Source organism: Pseudophryne corroboree, chromosome 10 (genome assembly GCF_028390025.1).
Source record: "Pseudophryne corroboree isolate aPseCor3 chromosome 10, aPseCor3.hap2, whole genome shotgun sequence".
NCBI classification, from domain to species: Eukaryota; Metazoa; Chordata; class Amphibia; order Anura; family Myobatrachidae; genus Pseudophryne; species Pseudophryne corroboree.
This window is the reverse complement of record NC_086453.1, coordinates 141,567,508-141,593,521: the sequence shown is the minus strand read 5'-3', so window position 1 is coordinate 141,593,521 and position 26,014 is coordinate 141,567,508. Positions and strand designations below refer to the sequence as shown.

General features: G+C 41.4%; 1 protein-coding gene across 1 annotated transcript in view; it reads right to left on the bottom strand.

Annotated features, from left to right (window-relative positions):
- Positions 1-231: 231 nt before the first annotated feature.
- Positions 232-26,014, bottom strand: part of PTPRH (protein tyrosine phosphatase receptor type H) — a 426,591-nt gene continuing 400,808 nt past the window's right edge. The window contains exons 14-22 of the mRNA XM_063942825.1: positions 22,071-22,112; positions 19,122-19,209; positions 13,849-13,939; positions 13,527-13,603; positions 12,980-13,114; positions 6,337-6,459; positions 5,268-5,428; positions 3,848-3,983; positions 232-1,356 (exon numbers count right to left, since the gene is read on the bottom strand). Coding sequence (XP_063798895.1) covers positions 1,213-1,356; positions 3,848-3,983; positions 5,268-5,428; positions 6,337-6,459; positions 12,980-13,114; positions 13,527-13,603; positions 13,849-13,939; positions 19,122-19,209; positions 22,071-22,112 — 997 coding nt within the window. The 3' untranslated portion in view covers positions 232-1,212. The remainder of the gene's footprint in view (positions 1,357-3,847; positions 3,984-5,267; positions 5,429-6,336; positions 6,460-12,979; positions 13,115-13,526; positions 13,604-13,848; positions 13,940-19,121; positions 19,210-22,070; positions 22,113-26,014) is intronic.

Here is a 26,014-nt window from a genome sequence, read left to right as displayed (position 1 = left end):
ACAGTGCATTATATAAAAATAGATTTTGAGCATTAATTACATATTAAATTAAAACATTCTTAAATAAGCTCCCCAAAATAGAGCTTTTTCTGTAATTGTTTGCATAAACAAAGCACATAAGACAATGGGGGTAATTCCAAGTTGATCGCAGCAGGAAATTTTTTAGCAGTTGGGCAAAACCATGTGCACTGCAGGGGGGACAGATATAAAATTTGCAGAGAGAGTTAGATTTGGGTGGGTTATTTTGTTTCTGTGCAGGGTAAATACTGGCTGCTTTATTTTTACACTGGAAATTAGATTGCAGATTGAACACACCACACCCAAATCTAACTCTCTCTGCAATTGTTAAATCTGCCTCCCCTGCAGTGCACATGGTTTTGCCCAACTGCTAACAAAATTCCTGCTGCGATCAACTTGGAATTACCCCCAATATCTATAAAAGTATAATTAATGTACTGTAATTGGAAAAAATCATTTTCTCTAGATCATTAGGCATTTTGATCTTTACATTTTGATCTTAAAAGAGTGTTAAGCTAAACATATGACAGTAAATGTTACAGTAGAATATTTCTGTAACTTGAATGCACTGAACATTTAGTAAAGAGCCAGCTCACGGATTTTCACACTAATGGGAAGATTCATCATAACCTTCTAAACAGGAAAAGTGGTGGTGTTACCCATAGCAACCAATCAGATTCTAGCTAGTTTTTAGTACAGTCTGTAAACTGATAGCTAGAATCTGATTGGTTGCAACACTTCTATTTGTTCTCTGTTGGAAGTTTTAATAAAGGTCCATTTATGTAAAAGGAAATGTGAACTGTAAGATAAAATCAAACATTGTGCACTTTTCAATATTGTCCTTCCCAGTGGATTATTTTTTATTATTATGGCAGGCTAATTGGCTGATTGGTATACATCTAGATACAGTAAACTAGGAACCTCTCTTTTCAATAGTCTCCTGTGATAGGACTGATCTGTTTCAGAAACAGCATATTGATGGCTGCAATGATACGCTCCGGAATGAAAAAGCAAAAAGCTCAGCTGCCATGTAATGAAAAGACTTAAACACGTTTGGATGCTAATCATCTCACTCCTGAGTGCATAGGATTGGCGCACACAGTACAAGAAGCGCAGAAATAAGTGTCCAGATGATGTCATGCAAAAAGTAATCAATGTCCTTGTTGCAATTGTCAGATTACGTATCGCTCTAATTTAAACATTTTCATTTTGGAAATTTCTAACCGCTGAAGCATTTTCATAGATAAGTTCATTCCCCATCTGATTTTCATAGATATTTTCCTCCGGGGGTTGTTCGATCAAGTCCAACATACATTTGTTGAGGAATATATATTGTGCCTGGAAATTTAATAAAGTCACATGTCAACAATGTGCATAAAATATTTGCTTAAATACACTGCAATGGACCGTATCCATTTATCTTCCTTTCAATAATATAATGCTCTACCATCATAATGCGTAGATGTTATTGTGAAGATGATCCACTAACCTTTTTTCAATATGAAGTTTCAGTCAAAGGGGGAGATGTATCAAACCTTGGAGAGATTAAGTGGAGAGAAATAAAGTACCAACCAATCAGGTTCTAACTGCCATTTCATAGGGCGTGTTAAAAAAATGACAGAAGCTAATTGGTTGGTGCTCTATGTCACTCCAGTTGATCTCACACCAAGGTTTGATACATCTCCCTCAGCCCCTAATAACTCTGGTCATACATGTGGCTGTTTTAAACATGTGATCTACTAAGAAACAGTTGCGCAACTGTCACTTCCTATAGGTCACATCCTCAGGCTCAGTTATTGTGACAGAAATGCAGGTGGTGATGGCACCCAAGGGTAGATGTATTATGCCCGCACATATCATGTGGGTATAGCGCTTCCTGCTTCACCACTTCACCGAAGCAAAGCAGGAAGGTACATTGATGAGATGTATTACCATCTTGTCTGCAGGAGTGGGGTGAGTGAAAACTCCCCCCTCTGTCAGTCCATGCTAGAACCCACAGCACATCAGCCTAGTCTCACCCCCTGCCAGCTCCATTGGGCATGCATGAGATCCCTCTACTATCATGAGGTCTCCTGTACAGCGCAGAGCTGGCATCCACTGCAGCCAGGGACAGAGCTGTCCCTGCTGCGGTGATTCCGGCAACGGCACCTGCAGCTGTCGAAATTGATAGATGCAGATGTCAGAATGGTCAGTGCCACTGACCATTCATATATTGCCCTGCACATCAGCACGCTGTCTTAAAGATAGCAGCGCCAATCCCCTGTCATGTTGCACACACATTGTCACACATGGGGGAGAAGCGGTATCAGTGCAAATAACATGCGCTGATACCACTTGAACTTCATAATGGAAGATCATACATCTACCCCCCAGTGTCACATGGGTCACAGAACAGAAGAAAGGTAAGAGAAGGTATTGTTCAGTGTCTGTCTGCCTGTGTGCCTGTCAATTTCATACTATATCTCTCAACTTTCAGGAGGACGGAAGAGGGACACTGGAACAGGGAAGCTCAACCACCCGGAAAAAGGGGGAATAGCCTCAGTAAAGGGGCATGGCTTTGCAGTAATGCCGCGATCACGAGCCACGCCCCCATTTTCCCTCACTATGGGGGCATTTCCAGCACTCTGTGAGCTGCTGACCATGCCCCTGGTCCATAGGTCTGCAAACTCTGTCCTCAGGACCCCACACAGTGCATGTTTTGCAGGTCTCCTCACAGAATCACAAGTGAAATAATTAACTCCACCTGTGGACCTTTTAAAATGTGTCTGTGAGTAATTAATACACCTGTGCACCTGCTGGGTTACCTGCAAAACATGCACTGTGTGGGGTAATGAGGACAGAGTTTGCAGACCTATGGTCTAGTCCCTCTTGTCTCCATGAATAGACACTGTGCGCATGCGCACAGCGTATATTCACTGCTGCTCTGCCACTGCCTTTAAACCAGTTGATTGAAATAAATCAGCCAATACATTAGAATTATGCCTTTTCTAGCTGTAATAGGCCCTACACACTGGGCGATAAAACTCAAAGATATGAACGATCTCGTTCATCAATGAATGAGATACCGTTCATATCTTTGTGTGTGGAGGCACCAGCGATGAATGATGCGCGGCCCCGCGCTCGTTCATCGCTGGTGTCCCGTCGGCTGTGCATGCAGGCCAATATGGACGATCTCGTCCATATTTGCCTGCACTTCAATGGAGCCGGGTGACGGGGGGAGTGAAGAAACTTCACTCCCCCCGTCACTGCCCCCCCGCCGCCGGGTCGCTCGTCGGCGGATACGGCCTACACACTGGCCGACCCGCCGCCGAGCTGCCCGACGGCGGATACGGCCGACGAGCGACCCGGCGGCGGGGGGGCAGTGACGGGGGGAGTGAAGTTTCTTCACTCCCCCCGTCACCCGGCTCCATTGAAGTGCAGGCAAATATGGACGAGGTCGTCCATATTGGCCTGCATGCACAGCCGACGGGGGACCAGCGATGAACGAGCGCGGGGCCGCGCATCGTTCAACGCTGGAGCCTCCACACTGAAAGATATGAACGAGTTCTCGTTCATTTATGAACGAGATCGTTCATATCTTTCAAACAAATCGGCCAGTGTGTATGGCCTATAGGGATCCAGCCATCTGGGACAATATATTCCCTCACAGCAACTGTACACAGGTAAGGCTCCACAGCTCACTGAAATGCCTGTAGGAGCCACCTGTGGATGTATTGTAGCTTATTGAACAAGTAAAGCAAAATGAGATTCAATGGACTTTAAATATTTTATATAATGTGTACAAATGAAACTACTGTAAAAAATATATACCTTCACATACTATTCTTACCTCTGTCTGTACCATTAATGTTCGATTCGTTCTCATCTTCTCTACAAAACCATAAATTCCTATACGATGCTCCTTCTCCATCTGCTGAATCAGGTAATCCAAAGCTATAAGAGTTCCAGTCCGGCCCACTCCCGCACTGCAGGGGACAGAGAGGTTAAAGTGTGTGTGTTACCTATACAATGTATGCAGCTATTTTGTGGTTTTGAAATTAATTCATTAGGAGTCATCAACATAACAGACACTTCATACCTACAATTCATGAACATTGGTTGTTAGTAAACTAATTGGTTGATTTTCCTATGGGTACCAGACTAGTTCTCACAATCACAAGCAATTCTGTAAAAGTTGCACTTGACTGGGAGTCAAAAATCCTCTGACACGCATGCGGCTCATCGCCTACAGATACATGCGTCACAGAGAAGAACAATTTCTAGACTAGCAGTTAGTTTTTGGGAACCATATTCCTACAATTTTAGCCAGCTTTTAAGCTGTTCCAGTTATAAGCTACTCTGTCGCTCAAACCAATATTTATGAGAATACAGCTTCAAAGTGCCTCAGTCAATGGTGTCTAGGTTACAAAAGTTATTCATTTCTTGGGAATTGAAAGGTTATTTATTTGTTTAGCTAATAATAACAACAACAATAATAATAATAATAATAATAAAAAACTAATAGTAATAGAAGTATTTTGTATTATTATTATTATTATTATTATTATTTGTATTATTATTATTAGTAGTAGTAGTAGTAGTAGTAGTAGTAGTAGTAGTAGTAATTATTATTATTATTATTATTGTTATTATTAGTAGTATTAGCAGTATTTATTATTAGTAGTAGTATTTATTATTATTATTATTATTATTAGTAGTAGTAGTTATTAGTAATAGTAGTAGTATTTATTATTATTATTTATTTATTATCTATTTATTAACAGTTTCTTATATAGCGCAGCATATTCCGTTGCGCTTTACAATTAGAACAACAGTAATAGAACAAAACTGGGCAGACATAGAGGTAGGAAGGCCCTGCTCGCAAGCTTACAATCTATAGGGAAGCTTACAATCTATGTAGTATTATTATTAGTATAATTACTATTACTATTATTATTTTTAATAATAATAATAATTATTATACTACTAATAACAATGACTGCATCCAGTGTTTCCAGATGACATATACAAATTAGGTGTTTGAAAATATTAAAAATAATTGAAAAAAAAATCAGTATTTTGCTTCACAATCAAATCACCTAGAGGACCTTTATCATCAGTATTACTATACCAAGCACCTAATTCATAGCGGAATATGAGCCCTTCCCTTATTCTTTAAACATTTTACATCATGTAATAACACAATAACACTAGACTGTTTTCAAGTAATGTATGCACTTTCCTTACGTTCTATTCTGCTCATCTCTCACCTGCAGTGTACAATTGTTGGCCCATTGCTCTTTCGCTGGTCCATGTGCTCTCGGACAAGATTACGGAAGTCGATGATGGATGAGGTGGAATCTGGCACCCCATGGTCAGGCCATGCGGTAAAATGAAAGTGGCGCACATATTTTATTCCCTGTTGTTTAGCCTGGAAGTACAAAAATGTAATTGCATTTTTTTCCCCATGAAACTGCTGTAATAAGAAATGACATTCACTAATAGGGACTGTAATGTGACATACTCTACATTGTGTTACCCTTTGCTTTTCCTCTTTTATTCTAAATGTTTTTAAAACAAGGATAGAAACATACGCTCAAAATCCATGAACCAGGAGAGATGTTTGTTTCAAAGTGTTTCTGAAATTGGTTAAACGTACTAAACAATATTATCAAAGCCCGAGTAAGTTCAACAAGTTTGACAATGTTAAAGCGATTTTGAATATGTTCAAGTTTAAATCACTACTGTACTTTGTACAAGTTTTATCTTACTTGATTTCCATGCAAACAATAAACCTTTAATTTTGACCACAATCTTGCTCACTTTTTAAATTAGTAAAAGTTAAAATTAGAGATCAAGGACAAAATGTTGCCTGATTAAGGCTAAATGGTCACAACTATAGTCATTTTAACTAGAGATGTACGGCTCAGATTTGACATGGATTTTCCTGCCAAAAAATCAGATCTCAAAATGTAATCTTTTTCCACCAAAACGTAATCATTCTCCATGAAAGATGAGGTTTTGTCTGGAGAACATAATCTACCATGGACAAAGATGACATTTTGGTGGGAAAATATGACATTTTGCCTTGTTTTGAGATCCAATTTTGGTGGGAAAATCTGAGTCAAATCTGAGTCACACATCTCTAGTTAAAATGACTATAATTGTGACCATTTAGCCTTGATCAGGCAGCATTTTGTGTAAATGTGAGCTGCTTACTCAAATCGGCCCAAAAATTACAGCCATACAGCAAACAAATTTGAGGTCTATGAAAAGACAGAGGCTAACAAATCAATGAAAACATATGCATAATTAATACACAATTTAGCAATCACATACATGTTTGACAGAGAAATCTCGTATCGTCCATTCCGATAGGATAGTTTCTGATGTAACAGCGACAGTGATGTCTTCATAGGTGCATGGGGTGTAATCCAGCGGCCAGTAATGTTCACATTTTGCCTAGACAAGGTGAAAAAAAAAATGAAAATACTGAAAACTGTGCATGTTGCAGCATGTGCAGGAAATAGTAGTTGGAAAGTACTGTATGTGGTTCAATACTAGTCATGTCCACCCTGGGACACCTCTTTGTCTAGTGTAGGGGTTCTGGTCATCCTCCATGCTCCATCCCACACTTGTCTCTCACCTTTACCTCATTGCAATGGTGGAAAAGAACCTAAGACTGCTTAAAAAAAACATTTGGCCCTGTCTGTATTTTGAAGAGTGCCCCCAAAACAGAGTCTTCTTTTCTCCTTCTAGATTACTTGTTTTTCTGACTCTGGGGAGCAACGCCAACCCTGTATTATGGTGAATCTACCTCAGTAATTATAGGCATTTGGTTTTCACTGTAGAATTACCCCTTGTATGTTTATATTGTTTGAAATTTTGTCATCCATTTACGAACAAGGGGGTATCTTGTTGCGGATCATCACAAATGTTTCTTTCTACTGTTTTTGCTAGTTTTTACTAGCTCTCTGAAGATCCAGCACAGATTATATTATTAAAGTAAATAGTACTGTATCAATTTAAGATACAATTGTGCACATACATCGTGTATGCACACATTCTTTAAAGGCCAATATCCTTGTCTGGTATCGGTATTTGCTTTTTTTGGGAGGAGACTTAGATAGAATTATAGAGTTGAACACTGTACACTATCACTTTTGAGATGACTAGCTTTAGTTTAAAAAATGAATTGACTGTGAGGCGTAAAATTAATGAGGATATTAATACCATATTTCCCAGTGACATTAATCACACGGATATAAGCCCCCAAGTGGGAAGAAGATTTCAATAAGTTAAAATATGTACTTCAAAAACAGTTGAGAATTAGCTGGGATTTGACCACATTAGAAAATTATCAAAAACAACGCATTTACCCCAGGGGTCTGAGACCGAAAGTTTTTCCTGCTTTTCCTTTGGCAACAGAAGCATTAAAAACGGAATGGAAAACATGCTTATTAAGATGTTCACATGAACTTACGAACATCTTATTGAAGCATGATAATTTAATGCTGGATGAATGTGAAAAAGAAATTGAAGCATTGGGCAAAACCCTAGAACAATGGGAACAGGATGGTCAATTTCAGAAGGTTTTTGAACAACATAAGAGGGACCTAGACAATTATGAAAAAACAATAATTGAACGTAAAAAGAACAAATTTCTGAGGGACAAGAAGGATTTTGCCAGTGGCCAAGTCTTCAAATGGAGGAACACACAGAAAAGAGTGTACAATAAGGATACTCGTGCGAACTATAACTACACATCATCTGAGGCTGAATCCTCTGGAGAAGAGTCAAATGAGACACAGTTTTTTAATAATAAAAAAAGTGCAAAAGAGTCTGAGGGTTTTTTAGACAACATTCGTGGTGCCAAGGGAGGGCACCAGGACACAAAAGGAAGACGAGGAGGTCCACAAAGAAGAGGAAGGGCAAGATGGGGTTCTCTGTCCCCAAACAGATATCCAATTCGTGCCAGGAAAGAAAAGTAGTGAATATTTTACAAATTGTCAACTTATCCAATCGGACATTGGCCCGAGACAGAAATTGGGGTATTAAACAGGGGCCTGTCCTTCTCACCAAGTACCAAAATGGATCGGTTCCAACTAGAGAAGGATCTAAAGCTCTTTGAGCGTAAATTGTTATTAAAAAAAATTTTTGCTACAAAAAAGACTGATCTACCTACGACTAATGATGAGATTGTACTGCAAGAGTGTGCCGCATTAGCTGCACTGGAAGACCTATATGAAGAATCCGAAGGTTGTGAGCAAACAGGGATGATGAGGGATAAATTATCTTGTAAGAAAAAGTCCACATTTTTTCCGCCTGAGACGATATGTCCTGAGGTAAAGGTCTTCACCAACCTTGTTTCACAAGAATTTGACCAGTTATATCAAAACCAGTCCCTCCACAAAATGAATAATAATCTTAGTTGGGACGAGAGAGAGACCCTAAGAAACATCAAAAGTTGGAGTGATGTGGTGATAAAGCCCTCGGACAAGGGCGGGAATGTAGTAATCTGACCGAAAGAACAGTATATGTAGGAAGCATACAAACAACTTAACAACAAGGATTGTTATAAACTCATGTTGCTCAATCCTTTACAATACATCAAATCTAAACTTAAATCTATTTTAGATGAGGCTCTTGACAACAGAGTTATAACAAAACAAGAATATGAATATCTATGGGTTGAAAACCCGAAGATAGCAACCTTGTATTTGCTTCCAAAAATCCATAAGAATCCAAACACTCCCCCAGGTAGGCCGATTGTCTCAGGAATTAATGGTATATCTGAGAAACCTAGTCGATTCATCGACCTACACTTGAGAGATTTTGTTTTGGGATTACCCTCCTATATACAGGATACTAGGGATATCCTTAGGAAGATTCATGAGACGACCTTGGATAATGACCAACTGTTGGTTGGTCTTGACGTGGAAGCATTATATACCAGCATTGATCATGTGGCTGGTATATCTGCTATCAAATACTTCCTAAGTATGGGTGATCATGACGCTTTCCAAGACTTTTTGGTGGATCTATTGTACTTTGTATTGAACAACAACTTCTTTACTTTTGATGAAAAATTATATTTACAAGTAAGGGGGACTGCTATGGGGGTGGCTTGCGCTCCAACCTATGCAAATTTATTTTTGGGATGGTGGGAGCGTGAGAACGTCTTCTGTGATGGTAATGAACATTACACCAAACACATATCAATGTGGTATCGCTATATAGATGATATCTTTATGGTATGGAACGCAGGACTGGATCTGCTATTGGAGTTCATTATGGTATTAAATACCAATAGCTTCAATCTGAGGTTAACGTCAGAGATCAGCAGTACGGAAATCTCCTTCTTGGATGTGAAAATATACAAAGGTCTACAGAACAAATTGGAAACTAAACTTTTTAGAAAAACTACGGCCACAAACACACTATTACATCAGACTAGTCATCATTTTCCACCTACGGTGGAAAATATACCGAAGGGAGAGTTTTTGAGACTTCGTAGGAACTGTTCTGAAAATGCTGTTTTTAAACAACAAAGTGACAAATTAACTAACAGACTCAGACAAAGAGGGTATAGTCATAGAGCTATAAAAAGAGCAAAGAGCTCATTAAATGAAATCAATAGGGATGCACTCATTTTCAGTCAGAAGAAAATGATAAATCAAAAAGATGACAAACTGAGATTTGTCATGAATTTCAATCATGACTGGGATCGGATCGTATTCAGAAACATTGGCACATTCTTTTGTCAGACTGTGATCTATCGAAACATATTGGCACGAATGTTTCGATGAGTTGGCGACGTGCCCAAATTTACGAGACCATCTAGTGAAGAGCCATTACACCCGTATAGCCCCCAAACCGCCAACCTTAGCTGGGTCTTTTCCTTGTGGGGCCTGTAAGGCCTGCCAACATACGCATAGAACCAAAGAAGTGGTGGACAGATATGGCAACAACAACAAAATCAAGGATTACATTAATTGTCGGACAACAGGTGTGGTTTACTGCATCTCATGTGACTGTGGTATGCGTTATGTTGGTATGACCACCAGGATGATGAAACAGCGCATCCTGGAACACGTGGGAACAATCAGAAATGCTGCCCTCGATTTGAGCAGGGGGAAACAAATAACCACGGTGGCCAGGCACTTTCATTTTGTACATAAAGGAGACCTCAGAAATTTCAAAGCCTTTGGTTTAGAAAAAATACATCTTGGCATTAGGGGAGGTGATCTGACGAACGAGCTATTAAAACGAGAAAGTTTCTGGACCTTTAGACTTGGTGCATTGGCACCAGATGGTCTAAATGAATACATCAATTATAGTGCTTTCATCTAATTAAGGCCCTCCTTCTCCTACTTATACACTTTTTCTATTATTAATCTATATTTATTTCTATCTTTATTTAAACAACCTCTTATTCTTCAACAATTTACAAACAAATTCCTTACCCTTTAAATTCCTTATCCGGAACATTTGAGGGACTAATATGGATTCTAATGTGTGGATTCCTTTCAAATAACGCTCAGCACTTTGATTTATTGTGTCTAAAATAAGATACAACTTAACTGATGTGGTTTTGGTAAAACTAGAGGAAGTAACAAATTTAAGTTGCATTCTATATGACCACAAGCCTATTATAGTTTGACGAAATACTTTAAATTTATTTTATTTTATTATTATTATCATTATATTTGTTATAATTTTTGGAATACTTTCTTCTGTATAGGAATTATCTCCGCTTATGGGGGGAGCCTTGTTATTGAGATATAATTAATGAGAATCAATTTATGTCCTCTGTGAACTGGGTTAATTTAATTCCAAATACGCCATTTCATACACCGTGAATTTTCAGAGAAAACTATGAATGTATATAAGCTGTCAGTATTTAACTTATCATGGCTGGTGCACTAGTATCTGCAGCACATAATTTATATAAAGGGATTGTTTAGATTATGGAATCAACAACCACTCTGATTTTAGCAAGGAAACTAATTTGTGCTTGGTAATTTAACTCCCACTTATGTGTAAGTATATGATATAGAATAGGGGGTATAAAGTTTCTCCAAGCCATATATTGGAATCTATGCTTTGCAGAGGGTTAATCAATGTTTGGATTAACCGCAGGAGTTGGCGATTAGGTCATGATTGAGAGAGCACTGAAAGTTTAACATACATCCCGTTTTATTGGTCAATACTGACGCCAATCACTTGCATTAATCAGTGATAGGATGAATAAGCCAATATAATGACTGCTAGTGAGTCTCACTATTGATGCCAGAGAGTGCAATGAAGTACGCAACCTACGGGTGAAACGCGTTTGACACGGCTGGAATCAGCATGGCAATGTCGCACTGTTAAAGATAGAATCACTGGTTCTACAACCAACATACACTGCTCTGCCCAGAATCACCGCTGCTACGTAGTATTGTAATCTTTCTGTTCTCGGCTAGCTCTCATCCACGTATTGCGGTGCAGCGTCCTTGCTATGTCCTTTGATATCAAGGCGCCGCAACCGCTCTAACGTGGATAGCAGTACAGCTACTTATCTTTTTCCTGCCAGTAACACCCGAAGCGCTGCTGTTTTCCTATTTACCGTCCGCTGCACCGGTCCTAGTGACCAGAGTACATGACGGAAAAGTGATCTCAGCGGCAGGACTGGGTTTGCTGCCAAAAATTCTCTCTATTCTAGCTGGGTTTGCTGTTAAATTCTTCTCATTTAGCCCAATGCATACTGCTCAGTGACCTTTGTTTATACACTTTGGTCAATATTAGAGAAAGCAATTGATTATGTAGGGGTGAGCTTAACAATTATCAGCATGCCGATAATCTAATACCTGGAAAATATTCATTTAAGGGAAAGTACACTGCCAACTGTTTATGTAGAGAACGGCTTTGTGGTGAAAATTATATCTAATGTGAGAATGTGCACGGCTCTAGTTTAATGTTGAACCTCCCCATGCCACCTCTCTGCCGTCATCTACTATCTATTAGGCAGAAATTGTACCAAATTTCGGTTAACCTTAACACTCATCCCCGGATTGCGGTGCAGTATCCTGCAATGTCCTAGGATATCAGGACATTCCATCCGCTCTAACAGGGAAAGCAGTACGGCCATCTATCTTCCTTCTGGTCAGAATTTTCCAGGTCGCTGCCCTCTCATCCGCCGGCCGCTGTGTCAACAACTTTGTTTGAGCTCATGACGGTGAGACAGCAGAAGCAGTGTACCATGGCATACTGATCCACTTTTTCCACTCTCTCCTTTCTCTTTATATTACCAAACTGTCTATGTTGGGCTATTATTGAGCAGCAATATTTAATTATACCGTGGTATAAATCTGTTTTCATTTTACCCACGAGAATATTGCAAATGTGATGTAGGCAATCTCTTTAGCCTGGGTCTCTAACAAAACAATTAATTGCCTTTACCATAATTTAATAAATAGAGAGAATTAATGATAAAAAAAATCAAACATAATTCATTGATAAACAAGAGATACCATGTAACTGTGATGGGCATTCTGCATTTTTCAACACTGTATATTTACCATTTGGGCAATTGTTGAACCTATATAATAATACAAGTGTTTTGAAATACAGTAGCAGACGTTTGGTAAATTATTACCTATTTATGGTATGGTTGTTCCAACAGTGAGGCACCATATTTGGTTTTAAAAAATAAAAACAAGCTCTATAGTGAGCAATTAGTGTTCTCTGAACACCTTTGTGATTAATAGTTGATCCCAAGGTGTATTTAAATATGTATGTGTTTTTTCTTCTTTTTCCCCCCTATTTTAAGGAACAATTAAAGGTTATATTTTAACGATACTTGAGGGTACATTTGGCCCTGTCTGTATTTTGAAGAGTGTCCCCAAACTAGAGTCTTCTTTTCTCCTTCTAGATTAAAAAAAACAAATAACAACTCACCCAAGTGGGGTAGTAATGAAATGAATGAACAGATACCTACCCGACCATTTTCCATGCAGTTTGTCAGCATTACAATGGTGTTGACATGATGCTCCCAAATCATCCTCCAGAAGTCAGCAGTGGTATTTACTAAAGGACCCTGGCTGGCTATAAATTCTTTGGTAGAATTGTAACCCTGCAAGTGGAAGAGCATATTTCTTAAATTATGTTGCCTTGCAAGAAGAACAAACAAAAACTTAGTGACAGAGACTTATAAAAAAGTATAAAGAAAGGGGGAGGTGGAGGGGGGTATCAGGTCCTCTAGATACGATTTCAAAAATGAAAGTTGTTGCATGGCCACACTTGACCTTGTGTCTTTGTGTTACAAAAGAAGAAACCCGGTAGTTGTGCTACTTACAGTGCTATAGTCTACCACATAGAAAACAATGAAAACATGTTAAATAATCATGTAACACAGCATTCATGGAACAAAAAGACATCCTGCGTCTGTCCACAGGTTCACCTGGACAAACATCTAGTAGTAAAAGGGCACATAATACGTATCTCAGCAACTGAGACAGTGGAGAAGGTGAAGTGTTGGTTTTTACCGGCATGTAGTTGGCGTTGATATAATCAGTACTGGCAATCCCATCGATTGTAGACAGTTTAACTCTAGAATGATCATCTTTAAAACAGGATACAAAATATATTATGGAGAGTTGAAAGTACTCAGTATTACTATATATATATCTTTTCTTTCTCAATCACTAAATTAAAAGAATATGTCAGAAATACTGTATAACAATGGTATTTTGATAAAACTAATTACTATTCGCTAACACAGAAGCCACTAGGCTAACAGGACAGATTGCATGCCATGTACCCACAATACTCTTCCATAGAGAGTGTGGTGGGCTCATGTCTACTCACATGGCAGGACATTGGTGAACCGGTTCTTTGCTCTATTGTCTGGCATCTCAGCTGCTCTTTTTGACTGTGTGGTTCCAACAGAGCTGAGTTCCTGTTGACATACAGTACATAAGGAAAATCACACACCATGAAAGATAACCATAATCACATCACATACTATTATGCTGAAGAGCAGTTTTACTAAAGTTCTAATGGGCTCATTTATCAATGAGTGATAAAACTCATTGTGAATGATAAAACTTGTTGCGCATGATAAATTGTGGCCCAGCCAATCAGCTCCTACTGTAACTGTCATGTGTCAGTTGGTAGCTGATTGGCTTAAGCACAATTTACCAGACGCAATGAGTTTCATCATTCACAGTGACCTGTTCTGGATGCTTCTGTTCTTACTTTTAAACTAGGAGTTGCGAGGAAGAGGGCACCGGCGAACATAGGGGGCAATTCAGATTTGATCGCTCGCTAGGGTTTTTTTGCACTGCTGCGAACAGATAGTCCCGCCCATAGGGGAGTGTATTTTCACTTTGCAAGTGTGCGAACACATGTGTAGCAGAGATGTACAAACAGATCTTGTGCAGTCTCTGAGTAGCCCAGGACTTACTCAGCCGCTGCGAACACTTCAGCCTGTGCGATCCTTGCGATCGGCCGTGCAAATGGATTCTTGGCACAAACCCATTGCTGGGCGGCGATCCGCTTTGTACCTGTGCGACGCACCTGCGCATTGCGGTGGGTGGGCTGTAGCGGCTGTGTGACGTCACACGCAGCCGCTGAGACCTGGGGCAGCGACTAGTAACTCCTGGCCAGCCGTAGGAGCTGCACTGGCTGGGAGTTACTCTTCAAGTACAAAAGCATTGCCGCTGTGCGATGCTTTTGTACTTGTGCGGGAGGAACCGGCCTGACATACGGGGTGGACTAGCCCTGTGCTGGGCGTCCCCCCGCATGTCAGTGTAAGTGATCGTAGCTGTGCTAAATTTAGCTAGTGGCTCCGGACCCCCACCCGCAGCACCCCTGCACTCGCCCCTCCCCCACCCACGGCACGCCCACACCCGCGGTGGCTCCAGAGCCCACCGCGGCACCCACCCCTCCCCCACCACCCCTCCCCCACCCACGGCCACCCTCCCCCACCCGTGTCTCCCCCGCACCCGCCACTCCCCCAACTACAGCACCTACTAGGTGATTCATCAGGCCCTGCATGCGCTCATCAGGCCTACAACCCCTTAACCATCGCACTCCCTTTGTCCGTGCAATATTTAATCACTCATACAATTATGATTGGAGGTAATACTCCATATAATACAACTATTGCACGCCACAAGAGAACGCAAGGGTTAAGGGGCAGTGTGAAGAGCGCCTGTAGGGCGCAATGAATCACCTAGTATATATATATATAAGTATTGAAGATTCCTTAATGCGCTATCCTATAGAAGTATATGATGGATTTTGGCTACAATAATTCAATTCGAATATATTGTTTGTGGAAGATTTAAACCACAACAATTGGCTTTGGACAATTTTTTAAACAATTTATTAAATTAATTAATTTCTTGGGCTGCTTCCTCAGAAATAGGCACCTTGCCAGTATGGCCCTAAGAGAAAGGTATCAGAATAGTTTTTCTAAGGAGCGCTCTAATTAGAATTATCTAAGTTTTATTAATGGACCATTTAGGGAGTATATATGAACATATGTGAACAAAGGATGAACTATTACTTCCTTATGCATAGATACACCCAATGTACAGTGGTGGCCAAAATTGCGAACACTTTTTGAAATTTTTATGTTTTTCAACTTCGAATACTTATAAAAACTGTTACACTTCATGCAGTGCAATGATTCATATATCAAATGAAAGGAAATTGAATGCTTAATTCAACACAGTAAGCAGAGGTCAAATATTTGCATTACAAGGGAAGTTATGCAGTAAAAAAAAAACTTATGATGTCACTGTCCTTATCAGTATTTCGTTGGGTATCCTTTATTTTTCAAGACAGCAGCACAGCGACGTGGAATTGAGCCAACCAATGTTTGGAGCTCTTCCTTCTTTATTATGTGGTGCCATGAGACAATTATAGCCTCAATTAATTCTCTTTTATTGGATGGACACCTCAGATGTACCAGTTTTTTCAAACGGAACCACAAATGTTCTATCGGGTTCAGGTCTGGGTTGTTTCCTGGCCATCCCAGAACCCGTATGTCATTCTCCGTGCACCACTGTTTGCATATCCGTGCAGTGTGGCAGGGAACTGAATCCTGCTGGGAAAAAAAATGGGGCATTTTCTGGAAAAAGATCCCTGATAGAAGGTAGAAGTTTTCATTGTAGGATGGTGTCAATGAACTTTCTGCTGTTCAGTGTGCCATCTATGACATGAAAGTGGCCTACAGCATCTGCTGTCATACATGCCCAGACAGTGGCGTAAGTTCGTCCCAGTTGCCCGGAGGCAAGATAAATATTGGTTCCCCCCCCCCTCCCCCCTAAATTTAGCTAAATATATGTATATATATATATATATATATATATATATATAATATGGAGTGTTCTGAAATAAAAATGTATATACTGCATATATACATTTAATTGTCTTTTATTTTAAATCACACAGTTCTTAGCAGTCATAACCAGGATTAGGCGCTATGATCTGTTACACTGACGGCAGGCACTTTACTGATAGATCTATTTGCTCCTGCATAGGAAGAATGAGAATTTAAACTGTATGAAGTTACTTGTAATTGTCAGAGAAGTAACTTCATAAAGTTAGAATTCTCATGTTTCCTATACAGGAGCAAATAGCTTCATCAGTAAGGTGTCTGCTTCTAGTGTAATAGGTTGTGGGTTTTAATCCTGGGTATGACACTTGTAAAATGTGTATCTGTAATAAAAAGGGTGTGATATGTAAGGTGCAGGGAACAGTGAGTAAGTCGGCCACTGAAGAGATAGTGGCAACTATCAATTAACTTAATTGAATGGTGTCACAGAATGAGAGGAGAGGTGCCCCCCTTCAGAGCAGGAGCCCGGCGGCAGATGACTCCGTTGCCTCCCAGAGTTCTGCCTCTGTGCCCAGATCATAACACTTGTAGGATTCTTTGTTGTCGCTTGAATGCAATCTGGATGTACCTCTTCCCCGATGCGATGTCTCACACATTTTCTCCCATCACTACCAAATATCGATATCTTAGTTTCGTTACTCCATATCACTTGTTTCCACTGACCTTCTGTCCATGCAATGTGTTCTTTTGCCCACTATATTTGTTTCTGCCACTGCTTTTTGTTCAGGAATGTTTTTTTGGGGGGCAATACTACCTTTTAGGCCAACCTCCGGTCTTCTCCGTACCGTTCTTGCACTGACAAAAACACTAGGTGCACTCAGTTCACTGGTAATGGCTGCAGATGACATCCATCATGTTCAAAGGTGGGAAAGATCAGTTTGGCTATTTCATTTTGCAGCCGCTCCTAAACAGCTGATTGGTCCTCAGAACAACGATTCCGATTGGCTGGTAGTAGCTGTTACTACAATCCGCTTCTTGAATCTCACGCATCTGTGCTTCTTTGTCTGACTGAAAGTGGCATAACTTCCCTTGTAATGCAAATATTTGACCTCTGTTTATTGTGTTGAATTCATTTGATATATGGATCATTGCACTGCGTGAAGTGAAACAGTTTTTATAAGCATTCAAAGTTGAAAAACATTCAAATTTCAAAAAGTGTCTGCAATTTTGGCCACCACTGCATAGTCTGAAGTCCAAATTTCACATTTGTACTTCAGACTATACAGAGCTGAGTGAATACTGCTGTTATTCATAGGACATTGGGACAAATTGCTAAAGACCTTCTAATTTAACTATCTAAAGATAAAGTCAGGACTTAAAGTCCCTAGAAGTTTGTATATTATGAACTCAGATTAAAAAACATCATTCTGAAGATTTAAAATAGGACCACTTTATTAATTCCAGTACAATTGTCTGCTTTTGCCTTTGGTGTACTGTACTTATCAGTCATCTATGACTGAAAACTATTTCTGTCACCTAAACATGAAAACTTAATGATTCAGAAAAGTAACTTCCCTGAAGAAGTCACCTGAGACAAAATGCATTGGGTGAAAGTTCGTTTATTATTAGTACGCTAACAAAAGTGAATGGGCACAAAACCCTGCAAGCTGTTTGATATCTTTCTGGTGAAAAGATGTTTGTGAAAATTAACTCTTAACTAATTGTTTGCTAATTGTTTTTACTATATTTTAATAAAATAACTTTTATTATTTTATGTTAATACATTGGGTGTATCTGTGCATAAGGAAGTAATAGTACATCCTTTGTTCACATATGTTCAGATATACTCCCTAAATGGTCCAGTAATAAGACTGAGATAATTCTAATTAGAGCGCTCCTTCGAAAAACTATATATATATTTATTTGTTTATTTATTTTGTCCCTTGTATTTATTTACATTGATTATAATGATTTTTTTATTTATTCCTTTGTTTGTTGTATGGTTTTATTTTATTTTCAAAAAGATAGAACTTTTAACCCACTTGGTGTGAAATTTATATATGCTAGATCTTAACGCTGTGATTGTTTTTTTTTTTACTTTCCCAAATAATCATTAACCATCAGATGCAACCACAGCAGGCTTGGCTTTCCCTGACATGGTTGCATTGGGAATGCAAGTCCGGACTGCAATTAGCAGAGAGAGTGCTTTCAGTGGGATATGACTCCCCTGCTATAACGTATAGGCACACTGGGCAGCTGCCCAGGGTCCCGCAATTCTAAGAGCCTTTGAGCAAGGTGGGTGGTGGTCACACAATCAGAGCGGTGTGGTAGCATACTATACCTGCTTCCCAGCCTGCAGTCAGACAGTGAATGGTTGTCAGCATGTGATTGGTGGGTGGCTGGAGCTAACCACAAATCAGTGCTGACAGCGGTTCACCATATGGAAGCATGTGGAGAGATGGAGCAGGACCTCAGGAGAGGGAGAGGAAGGTTATGATTTTTTTTAATTGGTTCCCACGAATGGGTGGTTAGGAACCCCAGTACATTGCTTTACCTGTGGCTTATAATTCTGATAAGACGGCCCTGATAATAGTAGCCCTATCTGGCTTCTAGGGGCAGCAGCAGATGCTGTCCCTAGAAGCCCTAGCTTCTTGTCAGTTTGTGCACGTGTGTGGGATTGCACACATTTCAGACCAGCAGACCCCCGGGGCCCAGAGGTAGGAGTCACTGGTGATATACATGATACATATGAATGATCAAAAGTGATTCTAATTGTTCTTTAAATTAGTCATACCTGATATTCTTCTGCAAACCCAAAGTCACTATCTGCATGGTTATGGTCATAATGCTGTTTAAACTTTTCTTTCGTTATGCTGTGGAATCTAAAGCACAAAATAAAGATGCAAAAAATGTTAACTGCAGCCAGAAAGCACAAAAAAGGAAAATACAAAGTAAAAAAAGGATTAATGCTAACAAGGGCAGTAAGAGGGGCAGCTATAAAGTACTAAGGTCGGGGCCTGCCAGGGAAATGTAGCCAGGTACCAACTATGATGTGGCCACACCTCCTACGGCAAGTAAGGAAGGTCCCAGAATACAAACAGGGCAAACTCCCTGAAACCAGGGCCTGAAAGATCTCCCCGGCAACCCTGAAGTTTAACATACATATTATTATAAATAAAATAATAATTAAAAAGAAAAGAAACACAAAATACATCCAAGTTAATTATATAAATAAGCAACACCCTGACGACTCACACGTTCACCATATGTAAACCAAGATCATTTATGCAACCCCTCATACTCTCCCTTTCTAAAGAGTACAACTGGAGAAGTTGCCTATAGCAACCAATTAGCTTCAAGCTATCAATTTATAGAATGTAGTTGATAAAAGCAGTTTCCATGGGCAACTACTCATCTTGTCCTCTTTAGAAGATTTGATACATTTCCCCCATAGTCATGTTTGACCTCCAAATTCCCTCCCATTGTCACATGTTCTCCTCTTCTCAGCACTGCTCCACCACCATTCTGCCCTTGCCATGTAAGGTTCCCACCCACATCCACCATGTATATCATCACTACCACACTCCCATATCTCCCACCCCCCACCTGATTCATACCTGCTAACGTGACTGGTGGAGAAGCGCTTCAGTTTTCCTCACAGCAGCTCACATTCTTGCTTCTCCATGTGGAACAGAGCTCTGTGCTGAGCACTGGTGACTCCGGCTCATGATATCACTGAGTACCCACATGTGTATTACAATGCTGCCCTCACCTTTCCTACACTGGACTCTTAAGTACAGTAGGGTAAAAGTGGCTGTAGTATCCAAAGTGAAGAAGGCCCCTCTCCAGTGCCGGGTTGGGGGGGGGGGGGGTAGCAAGGACTTGAAGAAGCTGTAGACACACCGAAACGGTATAGTTGGATGTACTCTGACTATGATATGATGGACAACTGTATCAAGCCGAAGGCTTAATCCAACCCTGTGAGTTTAATGGAAGCGCCAGGGTTGGCGCTTCATTTAGGCAGCTGCCTAAGGGTGCCGGGACCTGAGGGGTGGTGCACTGAGTCTGCCTGAGATAAAAACTAAAGATGTCTCTGAAAGAGATATGCTTCTTCTAGACGAGAGTGGTGTGCTGGCCTATTTGGGGGTGGTACCCGGTGACGGCAGGAACGAAAAGCTGAGATCCAATCCATTCCTCCATTAACAACCACATGCACTCAGTCTGAGGCGTGCCCTTACTCTGGGCATCACTGAGTGCTTTCTACATGGCAGCTGGAGCTGGCCCAGTGGGGTCACTGCTGAGACTGTGCATTGGTGTCACCCCGGGTGCCGTATGTATGCTTGGCACGAGTCATGTTGTCACTACTGGTGTTGTGCACTGTGCTCCACCGCTGCCTTATTTGCTTCCTCACACACCGTTACTCATTCCTCTCCTCCAATGCCTGTGTCCACCATCATCACCCTACTGTACCTCTCTCCACAACCAGGGCTTCTAACTTTGCATTATTATATATCTATCCCAGGCATATAACAGACATAGTAGATATTACTTCTAGTTATCAACTGCTCATATTCCTAGCTGGTAAAGTTCTGACCCTGGAAATTTCCCCACTTTTCTGTTCTGCCCAACTGGCCAGTGTATCTGTTCTTATTCTGCTTAATTACATTGCAGTTCTCTTTTTGACAGTGGCACCACCTGCACACTTTCATCTGAGGTGCTTGAAAGTGGGTATTGTGGGAGAGGAGGGCAGTAGGCTGAAGTTTGCCTAGAATTCAGAGAACCCTTGCACTGGTCCTGGCTGTAACTCCCTGATGGAGGTCTGGCCTGTTAAGATCATAGTTCAGCACATAAACCCTCAAAGTGCCATTTGCCTTTGATAATACTATGCTGGAGGAAGAGAGATGCAGATACACACTCCTATCACTAGGAACACGGTTAGTAAAAATAAGTTAAATAAACCATCACAATTAACATGGAGTATAATTGAAGTTCTTAGCACACATTCGCACAAATATGCGGGCCCATGTACCGCGACCAGGTGACTTCATCACATGGGTCCCTTATATTCCTAATACTATCACATTATATAAATGTATCCAGTACTTACCTCTAAATAGTGCCCTTATCAATGTGTTATCTGAAATGCAGGAACTTACCTAATTAAAACACCTGAGGGTAAATGGGAGGGGTGCCAATACCAGAGGAAGGAAGCCTTGCCTTCCAGTGTACAATATATACACAAATATAGAGGAAAAAAGGAGTGTGCATTTGCATCTCTCTTCCTCCAGCATAGTATTAGAAGCCTCAGCATGATAGCACCTCTTGATAACTTTAGTAATGGTGGGGATGAATTAAGCCTGGGGAAGTGATAAAGCAGTGATAAAGCAGCGATAAGTGCAAGGAGATAACGCACCAGCCAATCAGCTCCAATATGTAAATTTACAATTAGGAGCGGATTGGCTGGTGCATTATCACCTTGCACTTATCACTGCTTTATCACTTCTCCAGGCTTAATACATCTGCCCCAGGGTGTGCAGTCCAGGTCCCCCCCCCCTTTTTTTGCCTTTGATAATACACCTGGCAACTGATGAGTGAAACATAGACACACGTTATACCTTCTATTACTTTTACACAAAAATAATACCCTAAATAGTCATTATTGTGTCTGATTGTATTGATAGCAGAATATGCTTTGTGTATTTGAGAATAAACTACTGTACACCGTTTGTGAGGACCTACTTACTTTTTTTTCATGGAGGTTAAGGTTTCAGGCTGATCTTTTGTCCTGAAAAAGAACACAATGAAACATGTTTTAGCGATTCGGTCATGCAGGCATGTGCATTGTTCATAACTCAGACTCGATACTAAAGAATAAGATGTAAGAGGAACATATCTATCTGCAAAACCCACACATTAAGTACAAGAAAATGCATACAGTACCTCCCAATCATGGAGTTTGGTGGGATAGTACTGATAGATCTCATGATAGGCATGTTCATCCCAATTTGTAGGAGGTACAGTATTCCTCTGGGATGTGTTCAGCATCCCGGCTGTCGGGGAACGGGGGGTGGTTGAAATACTAACTGCCTCTGATGTCAGTATCTTCACAGACGGGATGCCGCTCTCGGTCAAGTGACCGCCGACATCCTGACTAGCAGGATTTTGTATGTATTCCATTCCTCTGCTTCAAGCAGCATAGGTAGGCGCCAATACAATCAAATTGTATTTCTATAGGAAAGGATGTGACCCATTATAATGCAGTATTGAGCACAGTGCAGGGCCTAAAATAGTTGGCAACTCAGTTGAAAAATTTGTGATATTGGCTGTAATTTATTTTTTTTCGTCCTTGGCAGTGACATTTTTTATTTTTGTGAGCCTGGTTTCCAATGACAGTGTTTGTTCAGTGCTGAAATCACAAACACCGTCCATGTTGGTGTGCTTAGGGTTCAGATGGAAACACCAACTAAGGGGTAGATTTACTAAGCCCTGGAGAGTGATAAAGTGGCTAGAGATCAAGTACCGACCAATCAGCTCCCAACTGCCATTTTTCAAACACAGCCTGTGACATGGTTGGTACTTTATCTCTTTCCACTTTATCACTTTTCAAGGCTTAGTACATCTGCCCAGGGCCGTAACTAGGTGTGTGCAGAGTGTTCGCTGCACACAGCGCACTTATGGAGGGAGTGCATCTTGCGCCGAGTCCCCGTTTGGCCGGTGGTGTGAATGATTCAATGGAGAATCCCCCGAAGTGCTACGGGGTCAGCCGGGACACTGGAGGGAGCGGCAGCGGGCACAGGACATCGCTCTCTGCTGTGGAGAGGAGAGCAGACAGCGCTGATGATGGAGAATCCAGCGCTGCAGGGTCAGCATCAGCCGGGACACTGGAGGCGGAGGGAGAGGCAGCGGGCACAGGACAGCGCTGTCTGCAGTAGAGAAGAGCAGGCAGCGCTGAAGATGGAGAATTCCACGCCGCACTGTGGGATCAGCATTAGCCGGGACACTGGAGGTGGAGGGAGAGGCAGCGCTGATGATGGAGAATCCCGCGCTGCGCCGGGACACTGGAGCCTGAGGGAGAGGCAGCGGGCACAGGACAGCGCTGTCTGCAGTAGAAGAGAGCAGCAGGGACGCTGTCTGCCGTAATGTGTAAAAAGGGGGACGCTGTCTGCCGTAATGTGTAAAAGGGGGACGCTGTCTGCCGTAATGTGTAAAAGGGGGGCGCTGTCTGCCGTAATGTGTAAAAGGGGGACGCTGTCTGCCGTAATGTGTAAAAAGGGGACTCTGTCTCAAAGGGGGACGCTGTCTGCCGTAATGTGTAAAAGGGGGATGCTGTCTGCCATTATGTGTAAAAGGGGGATGCTGTCTGCCGTTATGTGTAAAAGGGGGACACTGTCTGCCGTAATGTGTAAAAAGGGGACTCTGTCTGCCGTAATGTGTAAAAAGGGGGACTGTCTGCCGTAATGTGTAAAGCGCACTACCTGATATAGTGGCGCTACTGTGCAACGTAATTTGATAATGGAGACTACTGTGCACCGTAGTATGAATTGGTATTATTTTGTGACCACGCCCCTTCCCCATGAAGCCACACACCTATATATTTTCCACGCGCCCTGCCCCTATCTTACATGGGGGAGGGGGCGCCAAAAATGCCTAGTTACGGCACTGCATCTGCCCCTAAGTATCAATTGTACTGCAGCGATGCATCCTGTGATAGCACATGTAACATGTTGTACTGTAAGCACTTGTTTTTATCTTCATTCTGTCAATAAATGTACTTTGATTTGTATCTACTGAAAGAACCATGTCTTTATTAAATACAGTAAACAGTCGCATTATTAGACTGTTTTCTCAAAACAGAGGATACCATCAGATATGAATGCCTTAATTCTGTAATTAAATTCAAGGCGACATTGGGCCAATTCACCAATTTGCGATGTTCACGTAAATCTCTGCACTGTGCAGGTGCAGATCAGGTCCAGCGATGTCGCTCGCAGTGTCCCAAAAATGCTGCTGGCATTTGGGGACGATAATGGGAAGCGTTCCAGAAAACAAAACGGCTCCATTTCTGGCCCCATTTTCTGGGTGTGCTGAAGCCAGTGGCTGCGTCCTCTAAAGGGGTCTGGATCGTAGGGTCGACCACACTTAGGTCGACAGTCATTAGGTCGACCACTATTGGTCGACAGTGACTAGGTCAACACCGGAAATAGGTCGACACAGTCATTAGGTCGACATGAACAAGTTCGACATGGAAAAAGGTCAACATGATTTAAAAAATAATAATTTGGTGTTGTTTACTTCGTAAAGTGACCGGGAACCCCAATTAGCGTACTGTGTCCTCTCGCATGGCGCACTTTGCTTGCCATGCTTCAGGCAGGTTACTATTCCCAATCGTAGTCCACGTGGATCGTAAAGTATTGAAAAGTTCAAAAAAAATGAAAAGAAAAAAAAAATAGAAAAACTCATGTTGACCTTTTTCCATGTCGACCTAGTACATTGTCACCCTAGTGACCATGTCGATATATAGACCATGTCGACCTAATGGGTGCCGACCAATAGTGGTCAACCTAATGACTGATTACCTAAGTGTGGTCGACCTAGAGACCGGATACCCTCTAAAGCAGCTTCCCTGACCCCAGCAGTGTGATTATGCCGGACATTCTGAGTAATCTATGTCCGATGTTCATGCAACTGATCTGATGCTGTGTCTACAGATGCAACAGCAGATCAGATAAGATGGTAATGGACGTCTGTTTGCTTAAGGCGCCTCCTGCAGCTTTTATATATGTTAACACAGCCTCTGCTTACAAAGACACAGCGGCTGTGCTAGCTGTGTACAACTATGAATCAGCTCCATTGTGTACTTTGACTATAACTTGCATAATCCCCTCCCCTTAGAATGTAAGCTCTCACGAGTAGGGCCCTCTTCCCTCATGTGCTTATACTTTTCTTACTTTAATAATCCTCAACTGCCCAAATCCCGCAGTTTTTTGGCCACCTGGAACTCATCTCTATGTCGTTTACTGGTGTAGATATGCTTAGTTAACCTGTACTTGTCCTATATTGTCTTCAAATGTAACTCACTGTTTTCCTGTTTTGATTATGTGCATATGTACTCTGTAATTGGGCGCTGCAGAACCCTTGTGGCGCCATATAAATAAAGGATAATAATAATAATAATAATAATAACAATAATAATTGTCCTTTCTCTTATGTCCTAGAGGATGCTGGGGTCCACATTAGTATCATGGGGTATAGACGGGTCCACTAGGTGCTATGGGCACTTTAAGAGATTAATAGTGTGGGCTTGCTCCTCCCTCTATGCCCCTCCTACCAGACTCAGTTTAGAAAATGTGCCCGGAGGAGCCAGTCACAGCTAGGGGAGCTCTTAGGAGTTTTCTTAGTTTTTTTAATTTATTAGATCATTGGGTACAGGAAGGCTGCTGGCAACAGCCTTCCTGCTTTGAGGGACTTAGGGGGAGAGTAGGAACCAACTCTAGAAGTTAATGGTTCTCTATCTCCGCTGACAGGACACTGAGCTCCTGAGGGTGATGATCGCAAGCCCACGAGGCGACCAGTCACTCCCGCAGCACGGCCGTCGCCACCCCCTAACAGTGCCAGAAGTAAGAAGAGTGGTGAGTACAGCGCCGGCGTCCCAGTTAGCGGGTCGCCGGCGGGTATGGCGGCACAAGG